At 39.5% G+C, this 14,601-nt stretch overlaps 1 protein-coding gene across 4 annotated transcripts in view; it reads right to left on the reverse strand.

Moving 5' to 3' along the window:
• EML6 (EMAP like 6) overlaps positions 1 to 14,601 on the reverse strand; it is a 253,213-nt gene that overhangs the window by 65,567 nt on the left and 173,045 nt on the right. For all 4 annotated transcript variants that reach the window (XR_006888845.1, XM_046663360.1, XM_046663358.1 and 1 more), the window contains exons 18-22: positions 11,983 to 12,083; positions 10,475 to 10,677; positions 7,732 to 7,843; positions 7,315 to 7,442; positions 2,775 to 2,916 (exon numbers count right to left, since the gene is read on the reverse strand). Coding sequence is in view for 3 of the 4 variants with exons in the window: in XM_046663360.1 (XP_046519316.1) it covers positions 2,775 to 2,916; positions 7,315 to 7,442; positions 7,732 to 7,843; positions 10,475 to 10,677; positions 11,983 to 12,083 (686 nt within the window). In the remaining variant the exon portion in view is untranslated. The remainder of the gene's footprint in view (positions 1 to 2,774; positions 2,917 to 7,314; positions 7,443 to 7,731; positions 7,844 to 10,474; positions 10,678 to 11,982; positions 12,084 to 14,601) is intronic.

The raw sequence follows: 14,601 nt of genomic DNA on the forward strand, positions 1-14,601 counted from the left end.
TTAAGAATGGGAGTTCTGTAATAAAATTTCTAGAAACTAATTTTATTCATCCTGCCTTACACACAAAACTTGCTTTGGAGAACCTTGTTCTACTCTGAGTCATTCCAATTCTCTGATCCATGGATCATAATACACAGTTCTAGAGGTGAAAGATTTTGTTCCTGCCTCTTCTCTCACAAGAGTGGGATATGGACAACATTCTCTCAAGAGGTGTCTGTAAAACTAATCTTGGCCTGACGGTGCTACGTGAGCAATGTTTTCTACTGCTTTGTGGGTCACATGGAGACATTTCTGAATGAGGAGTATGAACTCTGTGGAGCTAGTTTTAATAGGAATCCTATTTAAGAATATGCCCCTGCCCCCATTCTTATCGTCAAGACTGCTAAGCAGAGCCCCGGGGATGGGACAGTCATGCAGCCTGGTGCTAAGGCATTCCACACTGAACTTCCATACACACTGCTCAGTCATTGTTCATGGTATGCTGAAAGTTATGTTCATACCAATAACTTTAAGTTGCCTTATCTAAATTACATAATTCATTCATTCATTCATTCACTTAGTGAATAGTTATTTACCTACTATGAGTCAGGCATGATGCTATTGCTGACAGAACAAAAAGATGAGCTTGCCCTTTAGGAGAGTCATCAAGATTAAGCTAACTGTATAATTTATTGTACAAACCAGGACACTTTTGAGAGTGAAAGGGGAGAGTTATTAATAATTACACCAGGACAATATCTGTAAACTGGGTTGAAAGGTCATCTTATCTAAGATATGTCAGTTGTTGTTGCTGTTTTTTTTCTTCTTCTTCTTTTCCCCAAAGCCCCCGCAGTACATAGTTGTATATTCTAGTTGCAGGTCCTTCTGGTTGTGCTATGTGGAACCCACCTCAGCGTAGCCTGGTGAGCGGTGCCATGTCGGTGCCCAGGATATGAACTGGTGAAACCCTGGGCCGCTGAAGGAGTACGCAAACTTAACCACTTGGCCATGGGGCCAGCCCCATTAGTTGTTATTTTGAACTAATTTTTAACATAGTGAATAAAGTCCACTGTCTGATATTCAAGTCACTCACAGTGAGGACTTGGTTCTATCATTTCCCCAATATAAATTAGTGGCCAAATGATTCAATCTTGTAGTGGTTAAGAGCATGGGCTTTGGAGTCAGATCTGTGGTTGAGTTCTGGCTCCACCACTTACTAAGGCCCAGAAGTCCAGTGTAAAGAGAGGCAATATGGCGGAGGGAGGAAGTGTCATGCAGTGACCACAGGTGTGCTCTCTGAAGCCACACCATCTGAGTTTGAATTCCATCACTTACCAGTTGTGTGACTTTGGGCAAACAACTTAAGTCCTCTGTGCCTCAGTTTCCTAAATTGTTTGTGGTAATAATAATGGCCTTACTCACTGGGTTCCCATGAAGACCAAACACAAAGTGCTAGCACAGACGCTGGCTCAGCATATTAGCCATACTGTTACTACTAATACTGTTACTACTGTCTTGACACCTTTTTAATTTTATCCTCCTACAATACGCTCCCCATGTCTCTCTGCTTATAAAACTACTCATTAAAAATACTTTAGAGCCAGACCCCCATATCTCATCCTTTCTTGTCTTAAGAACTTTCACAAATCCTTTAAGCTTCAGCTCTCATGTTTCCCCCGTGATGAAGCCATCCCTGCAGCAGGCCTTCCTCTGAGCCTCCTTGGTACTTTGTTTGTGCCAGATATCTTTGGTTTATCTCTCCACATCTACTCTCCACCCTGCTGTGTGCCTGGAACTGGCCTGCATCAATGGGCTCCCTTGCCCTCTGGCTTTTGATTGGGTTTGGCCAAGGGGAAACATGGGTAGGAGACGGGACAAAGGAAGGAAGGACAGGGAGGTTGAGATATGTATTCCCCTAGCTGCCTCCCTGCAGGGTCATTGCATGCTGGCTGAGTGCCCGAGCTAATGGTCATAGTTCCTGTCAGGCTGTCATCTCACATAGCTCTCACATTCAAGGTTCCAGCAATTGCTCCCTCCTCTTGCCCCTTCAGGTCCAAGGCTGGTAATGGTACCCAGTTGTTACTAGCTGCATAGTGCCACACTATCCCTAGTCATTTCTTAATATCTTACTCACCCCTTTACAAATAGTCCTGTTTTTAGACTCTCCTCAAATTACCCAATTTGAATGGACCATCTGTTGCTAGGACTATATTCAAATCTTGCCCATCTCTGACACTAGAGACGAGACTGCTCATCTTGGGATCCCCAGTGCCTGACACATAGAATCTACTCAATAAATGTTTGCCAAATTTGTACTTCTTGGCATACCTCTTCGTTCTAGTGCATATAGGTGTTTAATACATATTTACTCATTTCTTGATATTAAGTATTATTTTTCGTATAGCTGACTTTCACTTTTCACTAATAAAATCAATTCTGGAGACTGTTAGGCAAAGATAAACAGCATTCTTCACAAGCTGATGTGTTTCAACTGACTCTCACAGTTCTCGAGAAGAGGAAGGACATATTGCCCCCAGGTGGCAAATGTCTGTGCAGTGCAAGGAAAATGAAGGGAATAATAGAGCTGGGCACTGATGGATCAGGCCAGTCTTTCTGGAACAATTCTGCAAGTACTTAGTTATGACTGTAGCAACAAACATCGACTTCCCATTTCCTAGCATATTTTGGGGCCTAAACAGGTGCTCTCAGTAAATATTAGTTGAATGAATGAATGAATCCAACACATTCTGTTGTTTGTAAACACTTTTACAGATGTGTAAGGTGATGCCGTGTACCTTTTTTGAGTTTCCGTACTGCCAGCATGCGGTGCTGGGAGGATAATTCCCAGATACGAAGCGTTTTATCATCGCTCACTGTTGCACAGATGGGGAGGAGAGGGTGAGCCGCCAGCCCCCACACTTCTCCTTCCATGTGCCCCTGTGGGAGAGGAAACGCGACAACATCAACTCGGTTCACGCTTATTGGCTAGCCTTTCTACAGCCTTGTGCTGCATATTCAGCCCAAGAGTATTCCAAACAGTTCAAATATGAACAAACACAGTTTGAGCTTCCTTGAGCCAAAATGATGGCCCCGAATAATCTTTCCATCTGAACTTAAATGCTAAAGCATTCACTTGGAAAGCAAAATACAGACTCATTGCTTTTAAGCTTTATTTATATAATGCAAAACCTCTCATTTAGAAAGATATGGGTGAATAATGAAATTCCCTCATTTTATCCTGTTGTTTGACATTGAATAAACACAGCATTTTTGTACCTTCTTGTAAAACAGCTTGATCACAATGACACAAACCACTTCCTTCAATAAAACCATATTCTGAAAGATGTAGGCACCACCTATCTCTGTCAGAGGAACTGGACGGCAATATTCTTGTTAATTTAATTCAGTTTTAGCCCTTTGAATGTACAGCATTTGGCAAAACAGAAATAAGGAGAGCAAGATTTTCATTTCAAGTGTCCTGGGTACAGCTCAGGTTCAGCATTTCTTCACAAATTGTTCTATCCAGTGAACATAAGAAAACTCCTTAATTAATAGGCATTGGACCAATTCCACATACCTATATCTAATCACCAACAAACTTAACTGGCTTAGAACAATAAGTGAGATAAAACAGTATTAAAAAATGAATTAGGGAGAAAATGAATCTGATTCCTAAAATTTATCACTCAATAAAGCAGAGTAAAGAACAGACTAGTGTACACAGCAATAAGACAGACCAGACTGTTTACTGAATTTCTGTTTTCAGTGGCTAATTATACAAAGGCTCTGCTTAGTAAAGCAGAAAGGAAGACTCTGCACAGGCATCCGAAAGGTGTTTGGAGCTGGAATGCTTTGGGGAACAGGTGGCTTTCCAAAGAGAAACTGGATGATTCCGGTTTAACTGGGAAGCTGTTGGAGCAAAACAGTAATTTGGCAGAAGATACAACGTTCCAAATACAGCTGACATTCAACTTTCTGAGAAGGGCTGAAGGGCGGAGATCCTGTTTTTGAATTTATTGGATTTGGAGCACCCTATGTCCCTAGTTTTCTAGTTTTCTTCCCTTCAGAATCCTCCCACTTCCAAGGTCACAGTCAGAGGCTGGGTCAGGAGTCAACCCCCCTGACCCCCAGACTGGATCTGCTTGGAGCTCTTTTACAGACCAAGTCCCTTTGTAAATTGTGCTGGAGGCAAGTTGCAGGGTTCTGAGACTCTTTCAAACCACTGCCTCATATACTGATTTAAAAATTATATTTCCTTAATCTGATTATTTTAATTCCAGTATAACTGGAATGGACAGTGAGCAAGGCAGGCTGGAGGTGTCTTGAGTGGCACAAGGAAATGAGCTTGAGCTCTTACTTTCCTACTGATCACCCATAAAGCTGATAATAAAGAGCTGGTAATAAAGAGATAATAATTGAGAATTGATTACATTCAAAATGTGTTTACAATGGGAATTTTCAGAACTCACCTCATGTCACTTTTCTCTTCCCCTAAACTACTTTTCCTTCTCTCAAAAAACAAGCAGTCCATTCCAGATGACACTGGATTGCCATGCTACTGAAACTGGAAAAGTGGTTCTGGTATCTTCCCACAGCAGGATAGTTGATGGTCTTAACCATGCTGCCTCTAGTGTTCCTTAACTTTCCCTCAGTATGTATCCTCTCTCAGAACCGGACTGTGAGCCTCCAGAGAGCAGGAAGCCCTACTCTACCATGGACAGCACATGGCACAGGGCAGAAGTCGGCAGGAGCCCAAGAAACATTGATTGAATTGAACTACTGAGTTCTACCTAGTGACAGATCAGAAGATGAAAGAGAGATGCTGAGACAAAAGGAAAAGAATGGTACACATGTAAGGAGAGAAGATGGTTCCACCATCTGCACCGCCAGCCCATAGCTCAGGGGACCGCACCTTCTGCACTGCTTTCCTGCAGTCTCCATGCTAAGAGACACTTGGGGAACAGTCTGTTGTAGTGAAAAAGAAAGGGCTCTGGTATCTAATAAACCTTGGTTTGAAACTCAGCTCTGCAGTTCTTAGCATGTGGCTGTGGGCAATTCACTGGGCTTTGGGTCCCTATCTATGAAACTATTTCAAATGAGCCAATCTGTTGTGGAGAGGAGAGAGAAGGTTTTTTTTTTTTCCCAAAGATTTTATTTTTTTCCTTTTTCTCCCCAAATACCCCCAGTACATAGTTGTGTATTCTTCGTTGTGGGTCCTTTTACTTGTGGCATGTGGGACGCTGCCTCAGCGTGGTTTGATGATCAGTGCCATGTCTGCGCCCAGGATTCGAACCAACGAAACACTGGGCCGCCTGCAGTGGAGAGCGCGAACTTAACCACTCAGCCACTGGGCCAGCCCCCCAGAGAGAAGTTTTATACGCCAGTATTGCCTGACACATACGAGGCACTGAATAAATGTGGCTATTTCTATTATTAGAACAACAGAAACAAATATAGGAAAGAGTAGAATTGTATAGAGCAAAAAAGTGAAAAGTTTTTATTGTCAAGTTTAAAGCATATTTAAACAATATTAGCTCAACTGTAACTTAAATCTTACCGTATTGTTTAAATCACATCATAGCATAAATCTTACAAAATATTTAGAAACATAGCATGTATGGAAACAATTTAAAGTCTAAAATATCTGGGGATTAAAAAGAAATAAACACTTTTCAATAACATTAAATAAGAAGTCATGGCCAGAAAGAAAAAGAAATTGATTTGGAAAGAAACAAGCAAAGCAAGAGCAGCCGGAGAACGAGTCACATCTCAAGGACGCGTCTCCAGCAGAGTTCTCAACCCTGCAGCCTGGCACAGTCAGCGAGAGAGCTTTTCAGGTTTGTTTTCAACACAGAATTTTTCTCTAAACACTGATTCTTGTTCAGGATATCCAAGGTGGGGCTTGAGCACACACATTTTTAAAACCTCACAGTGTTCTGAGCGATGATATGTGTGCAGACCTGTTCCCAGGGTGTAGAAAATCAGAGGACCCCTCTCAGTGGGGTTTTGGGGTTCATCTCTAACACAGCAAGCCTACAGGCATGAATCATGTCAGGGGAAGGAGGCGAAGCTCCTTCACTGGACCCACAGAAATCCTGAAGCTTATATCATCAGCATTTTCTTTTACTTCAACTTTTGAACACACCTTCGCCTCACCCTGTGCCTCTTCCATCTATAAATAAGTTCTATCCATCAACACATCAGGCAGGACTGCCTGTTCACCTCCACATGCCACTACGCCCTCAGATGAGATTTTATCACTGCTTTGATCTTTGAGGATTTTGTTAATGTTTATTTTAATCTGCTTTTATCTGAATATAATTCTTGAAGGGAGAGGGAGGGTAAGGAGCATGTAATATGTTTATGCAAATCAAGGCTGAGATTAGAGTGAGCACCAAATCTAAAGAGACATTTGTATATTTGGTGTGAGCAGATAACTTGTCTTGTTAGTTTTACAGACTGACAGACCAAGAGGATCTATATCTAAGGAGACTCATCCACACCTGGACTTGACTTAGATGATGAGATTACAGACGCTAGCAGATACTGTAATGGGATAAGGCTCTTGGGGGCCTTGGGAGGGGGGAACGTATTTTGCATGTGGTAGGGACATGAATAATTGGTGGCCAGAGAGCAAACTGTGATGGAAAGACTGTTGAGTGACCCTCAGGATTCTCCTGGTTTTCACACTCTTGTGTAATCACCTCCCTTTGAGTGTGGCGTGATGTGTGGCTTGCTTCTAACCAATAAAATATGGCAAAGGGGACAGATGTTCATGATTATATGTATGTGATGATATGATTATGCTACATAAGATTGTAGTGCCTATTTTTTCTCTCTCCCTTGCTGGCTTTGAGGAAGCAAGTGGCCATATTGGGTAACCCCATTTGGCAAGGAACTGCGGGCAGCCTTTAGGAGCTAAACACAGCCTCTGGCCAACAGCCAGCAAGAAACAGAAGCCCTCAGTCCTACAACCACAGGAAAGTGAATTCTGCCAACAACTTGAGAGACTGTGGAAGCGGAATCTTCCTCAGCTGAGCCTCAGATGAGACCACAGCCCTGGCACTTGTTGCAGCCTTGCCAAACCTTAAGCAGGATCCAGTTAAGCCATGCTCAAATACCTGACCCACAGAAACCATAAGATAATAAATGTGTGCTGCTTTAAGCTGCTAAATTTGTGGCAATTTGTTACACATCTATAGGTAATTGATACAGCACTTGCATGACCCTGAGAGCGAGTGCCTCCCTAAATTTTGTACCCTAAACACCCCGTTGCCTCACTCTAGTCCCAGCTCTGATGTGAACTATGGTTTAGAATATGTACAAAGACAGTACCTGAACAAGCAGTGTCATTGGGCCACTTTTATCGATTTCCAGGATCTCTCCATTTTTTGTTCCCACCAGGATATGTCCATGTCCCAAAGTGATGGCACGAATTGAAGGGTTATCTTCCAAAAGCAAGCCTGAGGGAAGGCGGGGGGGGGGGGGGGGCTCATTTTGTATTTAATATTGTAAATATTGTATTTAATAGAACAAAAAATAAAAAGACTGACAATTATACAAATTCTGTTTTATAGTTCCAAAGTACTAGGTACTAGGCAACCATCCTTGATATTTCCATCAGGGGCTGAGAGCTCTGAACGTGGAAGAAAGAAAGAGAATCGATTTGGTTATAGTTTTCCAAGAAGGTAGGTACTATCTTTTCCATCCCTATGAACAGAAAGATTTCTATTGCATATTTGGGAGTGGCACCTTTTGAACTAGTAGACAATGCTGCTCTTTTAATGGCATAAGTCTTCAAGCATCTTTCAAACATATCATCCCAGAGCTCCACGATTCCATCCTTTCCACCTGTTACAAAACCCTGTGAAGGCACACATGGGAAGAATTATATACACATCAAAATGACAAGTTACCCACCCAACCTCAAAAAGATTCCCCCTTGGGTACAGCAGCTTTATCTTTGTTTTCTTCCCAAGTATGGGAGACTGGAAAATCTGATGATAATATATAATATCAATATAATATTTTCCAGAAGCATCTCTCCCCTACTTCTTTTGTTTTTGTGGTTGTTGTTGAGGAAGATTCTCCCTGAGCTGACATCTGTGCCAGTCTTCCTCTACTTTGTATGTGGGTCACCACCACAGCATGGTTGACAAGTGGTGTAGGTCTGCGCCTGGGATCTGAACCTCTGACCCTGGGCTGCCAAAGTGGAGCACATCGAACTTAACCACTACACCACAGGGCTGGCCCCTCTCCCCTACTTCTCTAGCAGGATTAAGAACATTTTCCTTGTGTGTCCCCTGCACTTTCCTCAGCCCATTGGTTGGCACTTGGCAACCCTGGATCATGGATGGCCATTTCCAAGCCTGGCCCCCCTACTAGAATGTGGGCTCCTATGGAACAGGACCAGCCTCAAAGCCTAGGAGAGCTTCTGGGATTTCATATACTCCTACTGAATGAATCAGAATTAACATCATAATTAAAAATGATTGTTAAATATTTACATCCAGGAGAAAATATCATTATTTATCATTAAGAGTAACTTAGATACTTCATACAACAAAACTATCCTGCTGATTTGTTCAAGTGACATCAATTTCCACAACAATTAAAATCCTGATTAATTTTTACAAAACCTGGAAAGTAAAAAGCTTAACATATTGGATATTTTTTACTGAACAGGGATCTTTATTCTTGTTCTAAGCTTATGGTTTCTTGGCTTTAATAGTTGTCTTTTCTGGCAACTTATATATACCAACTGTTCTTAGAAAAGTCCTTTTTTTTGCGGAAAATACTGAATAATTCATTCTATTTTCTTAGAAACTTTTAATTTACTGCATTTCAATGAAGTTCACAAGGAAATAATATTTTGAAGGTTATTATATTAAATATCCTTATTCCCATTATAAATTTTGCACCCAGGGAGATTCAATCTCCAAAATAAATTTAAATGAAGTACATTATACTGTGATATCCTTGTCTTTCCCCATGATTTTTCAGTTTAACTTACCAAACAATAAAAGGGTTTAAACAAGTTGTCACATCAACTTCTGAGCTTAGAAAAATTTTGCTTTCTGCTTTAATCTTTTCTAACATTTGCATTTTAACAAATGTTAAAACAGCTTAACCACTAAAACAACCATTATAGTGGCACATCTGACAAGAACGTACTTCTGTAGTGAGATCAGCATATTTACCTGGGAACAGGTAAGCGCAAAATGAGGCTTGGCTTAGTTAGGTGTACTGGGTGGCTTAGACTGTTGGGAGGTCAGAGGGCACAGATGAACTAGTACCACCAGCAAACTGGCAGGGAATGAAAAATTGGTATTTTTCTGGCAAATTGATTGAAGAAAGCTTTAACAGCACTGAAGGTACATGTGATCTTTATAAAGAAACACTGCAAGGCAGGTGGGTAGCTGGACAGACCAGGACAAAGATGAGCTTCAGTGAACATATGGTTGGCGTGATGGTTAATTTTATGTGTCAACTTGACCGGCCACAGGGTGCTCAGATTAAATACTATTTCTGTCTCTGTCTGTGAGGGTGCTTCTGGATGAGATTAGCATTTGAATTGGTGGACTCAGTAAAGCAGACTGCCTTCCCCAATGTGGATGAGCATCATCTAATCCTTCGAGAGCCTGAATAGAACAAAAGTCAGAGGAAGGAGGAATTCATCCCTTTTTTCCCTGTCTCACTGATTAAAGCTGGGACATCTTATCTCTTCCAGCCCTCAGAATGGGATTTACACCATTGGCTCCCCGGTTCCCAGGCCTTTGGACTTGGACTGAATTACACCACCAGCTCTCCTGGGTCTCCAGCTTACTTACGGCATGGTGGGACATCTCAGTCTCCATAATCACATAAGCCAATTCTTCATAATAAATCTTCTTTTTTGTGTATGTATGTATATGTATACATTTATACATATATATATATATGTATATTCTACTGGCTCTGTATCTCTGGAGGACCCTGACTAATACAGCTGGTGAAAAAATTTTAACACTCTTGTTAAAGCTGAACCTATCTACCAAGGAACAAATTGGTTATCAATATAACTTTTGGTCAAATTGATGGGTGGGACAATAATCTAACCACTTGGCACTTTCAGATCTCAGCTCATTGTGCCACCAAGGATGAGAACAATGCTGAAATATTTCTCAAGACTCTTCTGTTACTGTGTGTCTACGTTCATCCCAACACTTCTTAAGGAGTTCTTAGGAGTGAGAGCCAGAAAGAGCAAGTCTGAAAACACGGAGAGAAATTGCACATAAAGAAATAACTATAAATGAGAGATAAGTTATAAAAATATTTGTACTCCCCTCTCTGTCTTCTCTTGACTGGAGGTTCATGACGGAGGTTCAGGAGGTACTTCCTAATTCAGATAGTACTGTTTTAGATACAACCATCCTCTTGCTGTGGGCCTTCCTAAGACTACCTGATAATTTTAGAAAGCTGATGAGAAAAATGAATTCTGAAAAATATACCATACCTTATCCAACGCATACATAGCAAACACAGGCCCATCATGAGCTTTCACTGTCTTTAGTAGCAGAATGTCTTTCCAAATAAAAATATCTCCAGTAGCTGCTCCTGAGAATACTAGATCTTCCATTCGTCCATAAGAAACACACATCATTGTTTCCAATTTTCCAACACTTCCAAAAATTCCTCTTTTAGAGGTGAAGCCCCCACCTGGAGTGGATAATGAATAATTATTACTCTTTAAAAATTAACACCTTCTATGAGCATGTAACTATCTTCAATGAAAAAGTCAATGTGTCTACATATCATGTGGACATAAAGATGTATAAAAATGGAAGAAAATATCATAGACAAAAATATTGTAAGAAGGTTTCTCATTCACTCATTTATTAATTCAGTGTTTATTGGATCCCTACTTTGTGACAGGCACGGTGGTCAATTTCAGGGTACAAAGATGAAAAGAAGGAGTTCCTGCCTTCAAGGAACTTAGGGTCTGGTTGGACAGACTCGATATGCATCTCAGTCCAATGAGACATGTGTCTAACTAAGTTCAGTGCAAGTTCTGTGCCAGCCCAAAGGCAGGAGTGACTAAGTGCCTGGGGGAGCCAGGAAAGTCTTCATGAATGCTGACCAAAAGGAATGAAAACAGCACTGGCTGCAAATGTAAAATGTAAACATGTTGTGTAGATTTTGCCTCAATTTTATCACAGCAACTTTGGGGTGAGAAAAATGAATCATTGTGTAGGAGAAGGTACATCAGATTTGTCCCTTAGGTGTTCACATTTCCCTGCACTTCCTGGTTAGCACTGAGAAACCCAGATTCATTCCAGCCAACTATACACAGGCTGGATCTTCAGACATGTTGGGTGCCATCATCCTGTCTTTGAAAGCAGAAAGTACTGGAACAATGCTTATTTATGTTTTGTCTAGAATAAGACTGAGCTTGGTATCAAAGCTGATACTACGAATGTCAGAAATAATAGCAATAACAGGTATGGCTTATTAGTGAAAAGAATAAGATATCCTTCCATATTCTATCATGCTTATTTATTCATCATTATTATCAACAATATAATCCACAAATATTTATTTTGACCACCTACTGTGTGTAGTGTTAGGGTTTAATTTACTTGCTAAATTCAGTGATAAATTAATAAAGGAACCCTCATAATACTGAAAATTGTATTCGCCCAACCAAAATGATTATTTTGCTTTCTGCTCAGTAACCCAACATAATTATTGCTTTTAGGACAGATGACTAAATACAAAAATAATTATTTTCACAGAAGGACATTTTCCAAAGCTTTCTAGATATTGATGAATATGCATAGCATCACATAGTGTTCTAAGTTTTACAGCTTGGACATTAAGGAATCCAAAATGAATTTAGGAGGGAACATCTTCTAGGCACATTTTAATTTTAGATTGCAGAGACAGGCTAGGTAGTGGTGGTGGGGTCTCTCCAGCTGGAGCAAAGTTCTCAATCACATAAACGATGAGGCCCAACAATAGTACCTGCTTGTTGCCAGAATTTGATGTGCTTCATCCCAACCGTAACCAGTTTGTCCACATGGTGAGGGTTACACTTCACCACAAATATCTTATCCTTATGTCCTCTGTAAGAGACAAATAGGAAAAAAAATTCTAGTTCTGAAGGAAGCAGTGATATAGAGTTTTATTAAACGTATGCATTCAGTCTAACTTTCATTAGGCACATGTAACACGACAACTATATTAGAAGATGATTTAAAATACACATGGGTTCTACATTAAAATAACAAGCTTTGGCTTTTCTTCGCATGTTTGAACCCTTTCTTGTTACTCTAATATTGCTACTAAAAGTTACTTAACTATACTTTAAACAAATTAATGAAACATTTAAAATGGATCAGAATGTCTCCATAAGATTAAATTAATGCCACCACCATAGGATTGTGAATAATTCTCAGGATACAGGGATCTCGTACAGGAGAAAGAAGATGACACTGCAACAGCATTAATGAGAAGCTACCAATGTAATATTCCTGCTGTGGAAGGCATAACTTTGTGTTAAATGAAGCGTCAGCTAGAAATGTATTCACTAGAAATTGAAGCTCTTGGCTCATGTCCATGGAGAGAGAAATGATGTTATCTATTGATTCAGGCACTTTGTGATGCTGTGCATCCGCAAATGTAGGTTTATAACCCAAGAGGCAGAAGGAGAAATATGCATGTGAGCATTTATTGTAGACCTGGAGCTGGAGACCTGGGATTCCACAGTGCCAGGGAAATTTCTGCTTTAGAGGATAGAGTCATCACATTAAAATCTAAGGATTTCCTGGTCTTAATGGACTACTTGATGATCTTCTCTAGAGTGTTATGACATAGCTTTCATTATGTAAAAAAGAAGCAATCAACAAGAATATAACTGACCAGTCTCTCTTATGAATACAGACATAAAGAACTCAAGTAAAATATTAACAAAGATAATCCAATAACACACCAAGAAATAATACATTATGATCAAAAGCAAGGGCGGTTCATTATTAAAGAATCAAATAGTACAATTCATCATATTAATATATATAAGGAGAAAAGTTATGTCATAATTTTCACAGATGCTGAAAAGATAATTGACAAAAATTTAACACTCATTTGTGATTTAAAAAACACTCAATTAATACTCAATAAAGTAGGAATTAATAAATGTGTCAGACTTATCTCTTAGACATTTATATTTCCCTGCAGCCCTTGACTCCCACTGAGAAACTCAGATTCATTCAAGACCAATTATACACAGGCTGGCTCTCCAGATGCTGTGTGCCATTATCCTTTCTTTAAAATCAGAAGGTGCTGGAACAGCAGCTTATTCATAGTCTGTTTGCGTGACTCAAAAGTCATGTTCTTACTTAATACCATTCCCAATAAAGCCAGAAACAAGACTATTACCACTATACACTGTATTGAACACATTAACTAATGCAGTTAGACAAGACTTTAAAAGTTAAAGGGAGAAAAGCTGGAATGCAAGAGGTAAAACTATTTCTATCTGCAGAGTATATAATTACATGCCTAGAAAATTCAAAAGAAACTAATATAAAAACAATGACAAACAAGATAATTTAGTAAAGTTGCAGTATATAGAGTTAAATACAGAATGAATAACCTTAATATATACAAAAACCAGTTGAAAAATATAATGCACAAGAAGACTTTATGAACAACGACGAAAACATCAAGGCATAAATTTAACAAGATATGTGCAATACATAAAATGAGTAAAATAAACAAAAAACCCACATCTGTAAGATAGAAAAGCAGACTTTAAAAAGGAAATATATTCTATGTTCTTGGTTTGGAAAACTCAATCATAAGATGTCAATTCTCCCTAATTTTGTTTATAAATACAACTTGATTCCAATAAAAAGAACATTTGGTGTTTGTTTGTATTTAATCTAGAGTTAGACACCTTGGTTTTAAAGTTCTTATGGAAGAATAAACCAGCAGGAATGGCCAGGTAAACTCTGAAAAAGTAGAGCAAACTGGGAAGGGCAGCTCTCCTAGATATTAAGACAATTTATAAAGCTTTCAGAATTAAAACAGTAAGGTGCTGGTGCATGAATTGACTGACAAACCAATGGCAAAATAGAAAATCTAGAAAGAGACCCAAATGAATATTAAAATGTGATATATAATAAAGACAAGGTCTCATATCAATGGGGAAAAGAGGAACTTCTAAAATAAATGGTGTTTGTCTTCAAATGCTGGCATGGATGTGGAGCAACAAGAACTCTCGAACATTGTTGGTTGGCAACGCAAAATGGTACAGCCACTTTGGAAGACAGTGGCAGTTTCCTACAAAACGAAACATACTTTTACCATAAGATTCAGCAGTCAAGTTTGGTATTTACCCGAAGGAATTGAAAACATATGTCCACACAAAAATCTGCACATGAATGTTTACAGCAGCTTTAATTATAAATGGCAAAACTTGGAAGCAACCAAGATGCCCTTCAGTAAGTGAACAGATAAAAAAACCATGGTACATCCACACAACAGAATATTATTTAATGCTCAAAAGAAATGAGCTATTAAGCCGTGAGAAGACATGAAGGAATCTTAAATGGATATTATTAAGTGAAAGAAGCCAATATA

Source organism: Equus quagga, chromosome 5 (assembly GCF_021613505.1).
Source record: "Equus quagga isolate Etosha38 chromosome 5, UCLA_HA_Equagga_1.0, whole genome shotgun sequence".
Taxonomy (NCBI): Eukaryota; Metazoa; Chordata; class Mammalia; order Perissodactyla; family Equidae; genus Equus; species Equus quagga.